The 12,139-nt window shown below is 38.4% G+C and overlaps 1 protein-coding gene across 5 annotated transcripts in view; it reads left to right on the top strand.

Annotated features, from left to right (window-relative positions):
* The window catches only part of ABCA4 (ATP binding cassette subfamily A member 4), an 84,616-nt gene that overhangs the window by 4,962 nt on the left and 67,515 nt on the right, over positions 1 to 12,139 (top strand). For 4 of the 5 annotated variants that reach the window (XR_008824676.1, XM_056356144.1, XM_056356143.1 and 1 more), the window contains exons 2-5: positions 5,065 to 5,157; positions 8,980 to 9,073; positions 9,589 to 9,730; positions 11,590 to 11,729. Coding sequence is in view for 4 of the 5 variants with exons in the window: in XM_056356144.1 (XP_056212119.1) it covers positions 5,092 to 5,157; positions 8,980 to 9,073; positions 9,589 to 9,730; positions 11,590 to 11,729 (442 nt within the window). In the remaining variant the exon portion in view is untranslated. Of the gene's footprint in view, positions 1 to 1,086; positions 1,220 to 5,064; positions 5,158 to 8,979; positions 9,074 to 9,588; positions 9,731 to 11,589; positions 11,730 to 12,139 lie in introns of all 5 variants that reach the window. The other variant, XM_056356141.1, reaches the window with a different exon arrangement.

Below are 12,139 nucleotides of genomic sequence, written 5' to 3'. Positions count from 1 at the left end.
GTTCTACTGAACGTCCAGGATAAAGTCAGGGAAGAGCTATTGTTTATTGTTGGCAGCCAGTCAAAATATGAAACTTTACGTGATGTTAATTTGCTTGCTTCATTTCTAGACGTTACTGTTACCTCTTATAAAGTGAAATACAGAAATATCTGATTCACGGCATGAGTGTCTTCAGCCTCCTGCACTATCAGCTGAGAAATAAATGGTTAACTTGGTTACTAACCCAGACACCTTTTTGTGATTCCAGCTGTAACACTAGAATATGTGCTGTCTAGCAAGAAGGTCTAGGTGATAAAAGCTGTCACCATATTTCCTTGCTGAAATGCAAAAGCCAGAAAAAGGAAAGGCCTTTTTTTTTATTACTTAATTGTTTAAAGATATTTTTAACTCTTGGTTTTTTCTTCTGGTTATGTCCTGGATGTTGTAAGATAGGATTGAACTGTGAAAAATTAGGATTTTTAAATGTAAAAATTAATTTATTTCTATTGATCTAAAATCAGTATTTAAGTTTATTATACTGTGTATCAAAACTAGCAGTAATGACTGGTGTAACCAATTATTTATTTCACTTTCTTGTCTTCTGTCAACAAATATATGAGTTTTCTTTCTGAATGCAGAGAGCAAGTCATCCATGTTGTAGTGTGAACTGCTGAGGGAAAAAAAAGAGAAAAAAGTAAAAAAATAAGTGGTTTTTTTTTATTTTCTTGAGTTGGGGCTTTGTAAGTGTCTTCCTAAACTTCAATAGTATGCTGGTTTTATAACCAAGTTAATTTTGTTGGCCCTTACAGTCAGCACCCTGGAAAGAAAATCAGTTCCTGCAAAAGGAAAATCAACAAAACACAGATTTTCATATGCCGTGGATATGTCACATCCCTTGAGCATGTTGTCTTCAAGGCAGCAAGCATTTGCCGTTCTAAATAGTAACAGTCATAATTTGCATTAGCGTCTTAATGAAAAACTGAATCAACAGTTCATAAGTGTGGGGGACTTCTTCTGGTTTTAGGAGGGGGTTAATATCTATGTTAATAAACTTTGGTTTTTTGGAAACTGAGCTTCTTCTAGTGCCTGTGCTGTTTCTAATTGCAGCTGTCTCAAGCCACCACTGATTTTGTGAGCAGGGTGCTGCCTTTAAAGAATGTAGATCCCCACCATGATTAATCACCCTCGAAGCTCTGGTACTTCCTGAGCCCAAGTGGAGTTCTCAACACGTTATTGCTAGGTACTGTTTTTATCATGATCCTACTCAATTATTTTATTATAGTGTTTTGCTCTACTTAAATTAGTAGAGCTTGAGTCTTAAGCACACAATTCTGTGTTGTCTGTCTGAGTAATGCCCAGATAGGAAGGGATATTTCAGGATTGAAAATTAATTATTATTTATTCATTCTGTGCTGCTAGAGAATCTGAGTCTTGTCTCTAGTGCCTTCTGATTACATTAAGTTCTTTTTTTTCTACGCTTTTGTCTCATGTTCACCTGCCTAATTCAGATTTCTAAGCAGTATAAGGTTAATGCACTTCAACACATCTGTGAAGCTGTTCTATTTAGGAAAGCAAGGTTCTTTCCCTTTAGCACCTAGTGCAGGTGTTATAAACAAAGCAGTCTGGGGATATATAAATGCATTCTTGTTCATCCTAAAATTAGAGGCAATTCTAAGGTGTGTCTGATGAGTAAAATAGAACCTTTTTTATATGTTGATTGCTCATCATGTACTAATGCCATAACTAATGCCATATGGCATTAACAGCTTGGTTTAGGCCAAAAGGAAAAGTACTTTTAAATTCTGACTCATTTAGCAGAGTCTTAACCTTGGTAATCAGTCTAGTAGTTGCTTTCTTAAAGACAAATTCCTTTCACACTTTGTGCATATTAATTAAGTTGACTGAGTTTCTCCTCTTTATAAGGAATGTCTCTCCCCATTACTATCAACAAATGTAACTAGCAAGGTTTAATGTAAAAAACCTTGAAAGTTAAATTGCAAGCACAATCGGGATAACCTTACTGCCCTGTTTTTCTCTCAAAGTTGTTTGTTTTGGCTTCTTTACTACTTATATTTTTAGTCTCAGAATAATAGCTGGATTTTCCAGAGCAAATTCTAACAGCCATTTTATCTGGCAATCCTATTCCCATTTATGGTCTTGCACTACAAATTTTCTCAATAATAGTAGTGAAAGTTACAGGATGGTGCAGGTATGTCATACATAGTGAGAGATTTAGGAACATGAGCTAAGACTCTCTATACTGTTAGGGAATCTCTCATTAAGATACTCTTAATGATGGGTTGCTCAGTAGAGAGCCAGGAAGAAGAGGAGAAGCCAGGCCATTGGTAGACTACAGATTTTATGGCCTTGACATGAAGGCTTGAATTTCCTTTCACAGCTGTTGCAGAAAGATTGCAGTGTCCATCTGGGGTTTGGAGGAAGGTGAGAGGAGCTGGAACAAAACTGGCTTTCCCTCATTTGTTCAGCTGCAGGATTCATTCTTCAGAACAGCAGCAGGAGAGCCCTGGGTCATGCAAGAGTGTCAGAAAGCCACCTGACTGCCTGTACGTGGCAACTCTGAAGAGAGCACTGCTGTAAGCTCCTGAGAAGCAGCAGGCACGCCACACTAATGGCAGCTGCAAGTTGGTGACTGATGGGAGCTGCCTGCAACCAAATATAGGGCAGCTTCCCATGTGAGAATGTTCTTACGTGTCATCACCCTATTTACATGCAGAACCTGCTGCCACTAGCAAAACTACAGAAGTATTGTCTTTTCTTGATGATGCTCAGCCAATTTTATTGCTACTCTCTAAACCCTTCCAACAGCTAATTGCTCAGAAGTGCCCTGGATTGGGTAAATGTCTGAACAAGCACTGGATGTGTTTCTTTTCATTTACTTAGTGAAGGAGAAAAAAATTTGAATGTTAGTGTCTAAATTTAGCCTTTTCTGTCTCCTGAATACACTCAGCAATCAAATAATTGATCTAGATTGGTTTTGTAGTGTAAGCTCTAAGAAAAAGAAATGTCTGTGTGCTGACACTTAAGCTTGCAAAATTGGCCTCTGTTACTACATGGTTGTCTGCCTTTGTGCACAAATAGTGTGGCAAACTCTGCAAGGACAGCATTTAGCCAATTTGATACAGAATTTCATATTCCTCTCTATTCAATTCTTTAGTCTCAATGTCAAGACTTCAATAATGTTCCCTCTCATAATGGATTGAAACAGTCTTCACATCCCATCAGTGTGAAGCTAAGTGTCCTAAATCAAAACTGGTCCTGTTCTGCATGTCATGATGCATGTTTAGGATCCCAGTATTGTCTATACTATTAAGACTGTTTTTCAACTTACAGTGTTAGGCAGTTACCAAAGCTGTGGGTTAATTTTGTTCCCTTTAGCTTTTATCCACTCAAAGTGGGAGGCTGTCACACCCCAAAAGTGTATCTCTTCAAACCATCAAGTGTTAATGGATTTACTCTTTACAGCATTAGTAGCTTTTTATAGCTAGTCTCACTTCTTGTGGTGCTTTGCAACTTAGGCAGTTAGAGTTGATGGAGTGACCTTGAAAACTGCATCAAACCATTGACCTACAAAATATAGAAAATGCTCCAGGTTTTGGCATCATTGGTTTTGCATGGATGATCTTTCTGCAGAACTGTTGTTTTGTTATTTCACCCCCAATAAGTAGCACAGCCAATTCTAGCCAAGTTTGTCCTTAAGTGTCCTGCTCTAATCTCTTCCATGCCCAGTATGTCAGAAGAGAGCTGCTCATTCTTTAGGATCCCTTTCCAGCACGGTTGGTTAGGGCTGGTGACAGCCTTTCCCCAGGGCTGGCCACCTCCTCCCTGGTTGAGGTCTGAATTCCTTTTCAGTTCATAAAATGTGGACCTGAGATGATTTTCTGAAACAGTCAACTATTGTGGATTTTTGTCTAATGATTGTAACTAATACTTTGTTGACACATTAGGCCAAAGTACTGGGATGTGTTTTCCAAACTTTGTCCTTTAAAATCAGACAAAATCTCCTCCATTTATTAGATTTTCCAGAAACAAATTTCTAGAAGAATAGTGGCAAGAGAAACTCGACAAATAATCTAATCCATGGGCAGTTTTGCCTGTGTGAGTCTTGACAGAGGTTTCAGTAGTCTCCAGCAATGGAGGCCCCACAGCCCTCCAATGCAATCAGTTCTACTACTTCACCATTCTTATAATTAGAAAATGCTTTCCAATATCTAACTTCCATTTCCTTTTCCACAACTTTCCCAGTTACTGCTGCTCATGAAGAAACCACTCTTCAGTCATTTAAATCCCATAAGGCATCTATAAAGTAGGAAGTTGATATAGGTAGCAAATTCAAATTGTTTGGTTTTTAATAGGTCCCTTTATCTGGTATTTAGATTTATATGTCAAATTATCTTTTTCCTTTTGAAGGCAAAAATTCTAGGTGATAAAAATGAGGCATGAATCTAGAAAACAGAGCATATAGTGGTTTAAATTCTGTTGTATCACTACTAAAATACAGTGGGAGTTGCTGAATTAAACAGCGCAAAAATGAGATCCTGTATTTTTTAATAAAATGGCAACAAAATGTATTTGCCTTTAGAAAATCCATTCCAGGCTGTGTTAATCAATATACATTTCTAGTGTCTGAATGGAAAACATAATTCTGTCTTTATCATAATAACTAATGTACAGTTGTAAATCCATCTTTTTCTTGGAAGAAATATTTTGAAAGCACAGATTTAATCTGATAAGTGATGCAACAGTTAACTGCTTTCATTACTTGCAAGTCCAAGTTAATAGCTGGATTCAATGTTAATGACTATTTTTTCATTTGAAAGAGGCGCTTTTCCTTTCTATTGCTTTTTGGCACTGATAAATGTGTCACAGGAAATGGCCTCCAAACAAAGGAAAACCACAATTTTTCATGTATGATAGCGTATTAAGTGCAAAATTAAATGGTGCAGACAATTAAAGGAACCAATCTCTATGATAACATAATCTTAAAATAAGAACAGAAAGCTGTTATTTTGCTTTGAGGTCTGTTTCAGCTGTCAGCTGAGAAATGGCAATGCATCCTTTGCACAGGTTAACCAGAAGTGTTGATGCAGAAGAATGAGCTTCTTCAGGCAAGTCAGACTTCTACTCTGGAAGAACTGGATCCTCCGGAAAAGACAAAAGGTAAAGTGGTAGTCTTTGGATTTCAGCTTTGGACTGTACGCTCATGGGATGAAGTGACTGTGATTTTTATGTGCTTATAAATGTATCAAATTCCCCAAAGAATCAAATGTGGTCTTTGTATGGGCCTATTCAGATCTTGTCTGGTGCTGTTTGCAAAGCTGCTCTTTACAGACCAAACACAGAATACCTGTATTGGGGTTTTCTTTAACAGGTAGTATGGTGTACCAGGAGAAGAGTTGAGTAGTAATATTTTTGTATTTTCACATTAAAAGATCTAATTTAGAAAGCATTATGGGCACCATTCAGCTCAGAGAGGTTTGATTCCTAATTTTAGATTTGTTCCTCACAACCAGCTGCTTTTAGATGTAAATCCAGTTAAGGCCCTAAAATTCACACAGATTTTATCTTTTTTAATATGGCTGAATGACATAAGTAAAGTGAAAATCAGGTAAGTATTTTAAATCCTTTCAAATCCTCTTAGATGTTACAATATTTTGTCTTAGAGCAAATTTATCTATTACTTTCCACCTTATTTCATCATTGTTCTATTTTCTTTTTTTCTTGTTTTTTTTTCTTTTTTTTTCTTTAGTCCAAATTCTTAGAGTGAAACAAAACCTCAGCCTAGGGTCTTGGTCATCTGATGTACTACAATTACTGCTGTCCAGCAAAGGAAGTCCCTTTGAGGTCCTATACAGATAGACTATCTGTTTCAAACTAAAAATAATTTAAAACTACATTAGGGCATCTGTGAGGCTGTAACAGTCATGCAAACAATTTTGCCATAATAACAGAGATCAATAGGGTCAAACTGAACCATGGGATGAGCTGAAATGCTGATCTATGCTGACCTGATTTTAATCATTAAGAATGACTCGCATGCTGAAATTTCCAGGATCAAAGGTTTATCTGATTTTCTTCATAGACAAATTGAATGTGCTTTATTTCATAGCTTCTCAGCAGACTTTCTCCCACAGTCTATGTTGCCCTCAAGAGCTGATGCATATAACATTGCCAGCTCATAATTTAATACAGCATAAAAGTCACCAGTCAATACTTGAGCTAAATTACACCAAATATAAGGACCCTTTTTTGAAGCTGGACTTAGTTGCTGCTTATCAAGGAGCTGTAGTAGTTTGGTTCTCAAGTCAGGAAAAAAAGCACCAAACAAACAGAAAATCCACGTCTTTCTGATCTTCAGATGTGCATACTGAGAGAATTGGAACCTGCAGGGTTTTAATTTTTAGCAAATGGATCTTTATCTAATTCTTCAGAATTTTCAGTACATGAAATACTGTTTTGTTTGGGTAAATCTGCTCAGATATGTGACCCAAAGTGCCTGCTTGGGTTTCAGGAATTATTTTTTCTTGTTTTTTTCCTATATAATTTTAAAAAATGCTAATTTGGTATTTCCTGGTGTTGCCAGAGATCCCTGTCTGTGATGATCATTCCTAGCTTATAAACACAGTGATTTAATCCACAACAGAGAAATATTTTCTCCGCTCTGAAAAGTAAAACATTTTACAACAGAGTCAGTAAAAATAATTTCCTTTTCCAAGTATATAAAACTACCTGGTTATTTGTCCTCACAGAGAAACAAGCTAGCCAAAACAGAAATCCATGTCAAAAGTAGCAATGAAATGCGTTTTGTGAAAATCAGCCTGGTTTTTGTTAACCATCGTGCAGTACCATAAATGGAGGAATAGCCCATCTTCTACTCAAGTTCATCCTTTAGCCTAAGGTAATTCACAAGAGGAAGGACTTAATTACAGAGTTAACAGTTGATGCACAGTCAATTTATGCTTGTCATATTTATATGGTCTTATCACTGTGCTTGATCCATTACAGCTCCAACTGAGTGTTACATTTCTCTGTGCATGTTGCTGGGATTTCTGGTTGTCTATCTTGTGGTTCTGGAGGCTTGTGGGTGGCTCTCTGATCCTTCTAGTGAGTCCTGAGACACCCATGTGTCCTCAGGAAAAGGATCACAGGAAAGAATCATAGGGCTAACTGCACTTGGTCTGTCCTTGTCACACAACACATTGTGTACCAGCTTGAAAGAAAGCTTCCCTTGCACTTCAGTCTTCAATCCCTTCCAAACCAGTTAGCTCAGACAGAAAAGAATTACTGAATTCAAGTCGAGAGGATTTTGTATTTCCTGGAAATGAAGTAAGAATTGACATCTGAGCAATAACCCAGATAAATTCTGCAGCAAAGACAACAATCAAGGAGTTTCCCAGTTCTTACCCCTCCGAGTTTATGGGCATGCAGTGCTTGTCCCAAATGTCTTATCAAATGGATGGTGATGGGTGTTAAACAGACCTTGCGGACCCCTGCTGAGAAGGGTCTGTAACACTATTCTGAGCTGTGCAAAACAGCTGTCAAGCAAAAGAGCTGTACAGTGGCAGGTTTCCTTTTCTAATAATTATGTCATCTGCCCTTTGCTGCTGGTAAGATTTGTCTGGATTTAAAAATATTCAGGCATGCACAACTTCCAAGGTGGTCAGGTATTTTTGGTTTTGTTGTTCTATTTTAAAAAAAGGAAAAGCCTGAAGAGAGAAAGTGTGAAATAGGAAATGGTTGCCTGGTGTAAATCTTTCTACCCTTTTGCTGTAAGCATAATCTGCGCTTAATTAAAGCTATTAGAGAAAGTTATATTGGAAAAAACAGGGCAGGTCCAAAAACCTGTTTTTAATTATCCTGTGGAGTATCTTTTGCCCTGCACGGCTCAGTTTGGAAAGAAAAAAAAAGCATTCACATGTGACCCATCTTGTCTCTGGCTCTGCTGCTGTATGCATTATTGTTACATATTTGATGCCTGGTCACGGAGGCAGGAGCAAAGGAAAGGAGGCACAGAGGGCTTTCCTGTGCATGTGCTACAAAAACTGGGTTCTGGAGAGAGTTTGTCCTGGCTCTTGCAGGGAGAAGAAAAAAAGTGCCACGTGGCTGAACACAAAAATCCCATAGCTGGTCCTCAGAGCTCAAAGCCTGTGCCACAGGATCAAAGGGTTGTAGTTTCAAACCTCTGCCAAAACACACAGAGGCAGTAAAACAAACTGAAACACAGGAGTGGAGGAAACAGACTGAAAACCAGGCAGGATGTTGCTCTGTGGTAAAGCAGTGCCCTTGATTTTCTGTCATAACTGGGAGCTGGTGACTGTTCTAAGCATGTTGAAAGATTTGGGCAATAAAGTGGCCTTTGAAAGGGTCTTCTATGTTATTGAGTAAGGTGTTTGATCTTAATGTATGCATATCTACCTGTATTAGAAAATTAGTAATGTTCAAATGAATGATGACAAGAAGAAGCAAAATTAATGATCAAAGAATGTAAGCTTATGCTAAAGTCTTTTATCTTTGGATAAGCACAGTGCACAGGCAGCCTACTAATGAGCTAAGCATTGAAAAAGTGTGGGTAGAAAAAAAAAAAAACAACCCGCACACTTTTTCTCTCTTGCGTCTAATCCTTTTTTCCCGTATTGTTATAGAGTCATGCACTTTGTGTAAAAACTATTTAGTCTTATATCTGGTTTTCTGGCAGTTTAGTACTATCTGATGCCTCTTTTTACCTCAGTCAGGATGCTTAGAAGTTTCTTCAGAAGAAGTGAAGCCACTGACTTAATGGTGATGCTTCATGGGGCTCTGATGAAATCCTTGCTATTTCTGAGTGTCCTTTCCAAATGGTGAAACAGGCGAGGGATAACCACGGCCACGTTGCACTGGACATTGCTGCTGTGAGAAGGGTCCTTATCCCTCTAAGCACTTAGTGACTCTGTACATGACTAATCTGTAAAATTTATTTTTAATTAATTTTTTTTTTCCTTCCAGCTTCGTTTTCTGGTGGAGCTTGTATGGCCTCTGTCATTATTTCTTGCTCTTGTCTGGCTGAGGAAAGCTAATCCACTGTATCGCCAACATGAATGTAAGAACATTAAAGATGTTTTAATGCTCTGACTTGTGCTAGGTAACATAGGTAACAGCTAAAAGTTCTCAGAGACACTGGGACCTGTTTGCTGAGTATTATTCTCCAGTGGCAAAAGAACAGACTTTGCCTCAAGTAGTTTAGTTATTTATAGCCATATATTGTAAGAATTACCAGTGAGGAGAAAAAAAATATCTCTGGTTTTCCTGTGAGATGCTTTGTGGGTGGACTTACATGGGATCTCAAGATTCTATCAGGTTGTAGATTTCTGTAATTCTGTTACTGAGAAAGTACTGCCTCACTACCTCTTAATAAAAGCTCAGAATTTATTTCAGTTGAAAATAACCATATTGCTTATATTGTTTTGGGGTTTTTTTTGCTTAGTGAATGAGAAACCTGTATGATATCCATCACATTCCTTCTGTCGTGAGCCAGCCCATCATGCTATTTAGATTCATGCAGGCTGTGTTAGAAAAGTCACCTGATCGTTTACATTTTGTGCTTCTGTACTCTAGGTCACTTCCCAAACAAGGCAATGCCATCTGCAGGAACACTGCCTTGGTTACATGGCATCTTCTGTAACATGAACAACCCCTGTTTCCGCAGCCCAACCCATGGAGAGGGTCCAGGTGTTGTGTCCAACTACAACAATTCCATGTAAGCAGAGCTATACGTGTGAGACTGGGTTGCATTGTTAGGCAACTGCTGATAGCCTGCTCTTGGCACCTGTTAAGCATTCATGGGCATGAACTGTGCAAGAAGAAAGGATGGAGTATCCTTAGCCTGCTTAGAAAGGTCCCTCGGGTATACTGGGGGATGTTTTAAAGAATTGTTTTGTGGTGTGGATGAAAAGGGAAATGTAAGCATTTAAGAAGACACTAGGGTGCAAATAATTGATTCCAACAATGGTCACCAAAGTTGAAACAGAGCTCATGATGGTAGGTTTGGGCCTTTTTGAGAAAGAGTTCAGTTGTACTAGTCTCTAAGGAACGTGTATTTACTTAATAAAATCCATCCTTTCTATTTCCTGCTGCTTAGTAAATGTCTCAGGACAAATCATTTTGATAAGAGTTTGAAACCCCTAAGCTTTCTTTTCTCATCACTTAAGTTGTCCCTTAAAATGAAAGCACTGATGAAGTAGCAGCAAGGAAAATCTGCCCTGCCACTTCTTATGTAGTACCTGTTTTGACTATATACCTGTGAGACTTTAATCAGCATTGTAACCTTCAGATACTAAGCTTATTAACAAAATAGGAAGATAGGAGGTTTCCAGACTGTTAGTGGGAAAAAAAACACCTGTGGGAGTGCTTTAATGCATTGATTGTTATAGCTGAGTCATGAAAGACTGCGTAGTGGTCAAAGACCCTTAAAATAAAAACCTGTTAAAATAGCTATAAAAAATGCACCAAATCTGTCATTCCAAATAGTCCACTTTGGAGCATCCAATGGTTTAAATTCATAAGCTAACAATGTCCAGGCCATTAAAGCTCTAGTCAAGTGAAAGTCCATAGCTTGGAGTTAACTTACAATTTGACCTTTTGTTCCTAGTGAACAGGATTCAAAATAGTCAGCTGGACCTTTTTGTCAGGTACAGTCAATCACACTGTGAAGCTAGAGGGTTCTGTTTTCTTTATGTTCGGGCTTTTCTAGGTTGCTTATTTCAGAGCAAACCGTCCCTTTGTGAGTCAGAGTAAACTCAGTGCACTACAGAGGAAGCAAATACATTGTGTTTTCTGAAAGAATTTAGTCCTTCCTGTTTGCTCTTTCCTGTAAGCTAAAAAAAGTCATGAAGACTGAGATATACCATTACATGCATGGACAAACATACTTAAAGAAATGTAATGGTCTCCCCTACTGCTAATAAGAAATTTTTGTACTTGTTTATAAACAGGACCTGATTGCATCTTTGCTTGAACTGCATGTTCTAATGCAGAACCAGTAGGTCAACAGCTGCCTGTGACAAGTTTGTCACTCATGCTTTCCTGCCTCTCCTAGAAGAAATGTTTTGAAGGGACCTAAACGCCACCCTTATATTGGAGGGGACTGAGCTGGGAGAGGGAGGAGAATTCTGTGTCTGAATCCATGTCACTTACCTGGCTGAGCAGGGCTGCATGTGCCCAGACTGTCCCATCCAACTGCTGGAGCTGAGCCTGGGCCAGAACCAAAGCAAATAACCGTTACAGCTGTGAGATGAATGCTGTCTGGGGAAGGTACTATCTCCCCAGCAAGATCAGCATGGCTAATGAAGGAAGTGTGTCAACCTTCTACAACACCAGTAGCCCTCTTAAACCGTCTGTGGACTTGCAAATCTAACTGGAGCCCACATCACCTGAAATTACTCTGTTGTCACCACAGAACTGAGCTTTGAGTTTCAAGACTGAAGACAGAGTAGTTTATTTTTTCCTTATCGCTGTCACAAAGAAAGTCAGCTTCACTTTTTTTTTTTTTTTTTTAATGTCAAAGGGTCTCAAGTCATTAGTCTTAAATTATTGGTCATTCACCATTTCTTCTTTCAGCCTTGCAAGGGTATATAAAGATGCTCAGGAGCTCTTACTGGAAGCCCCTGCGATCCGTGACCTTGGAAGAATCTGGGAAGAACTTGTCATTATGACTCAGTTTATGGAAACAATAAGAACTAATCCTGAAAGGATTGCAGGTAATTGCTTTGTCTATATCCTTTAGATTATTGAATTTTTCCTTCTGAGAGCTGACTAGTAGTTACCGTGCAGACTGACAACATTATAATGTATTTCACATGTAGCTGTTACTCTGCTTACCATTAGGGCGAGTTAAAAATCATCCAGTGTTGTAACTAACACCTTTTGTTTGAGAGAAAGGAGAGAGGTCATCAGCTCCATTCTGTAACCATCTTCCTTAAATAACAAATAACAGTAGAAAAAACCAAACCACACAACTATGAGTATATTGCCACCCAAAATAAAACATGTGGTTGGAGATTTCATTAATTATGATTACCATACAGGCAGAAGCAGTAAGAAAGAATCACTGGGAGATGCAGAGGAATGGAAAGCTAGGAATACACCTGAATATATACTAGGAGCATGA

The sequence above is a fragment of the Falco biarmicus genome, chromosome 11 (assembly GCF_023638135.1).
Source record: "Falco biarmicus isolate bFalBia1 chromosome 11, bFalBia1.pri, whole genome shotgun sequence".
Lineage (NCBI taxonomy): Eukaryota > Metazoa > Chordata > Aves > Falconiformes > Falconidae > Falco > Falco biarmicus.
This window is presented reverse-complemented; position numbering and strand designations above follow the sequence as displayed.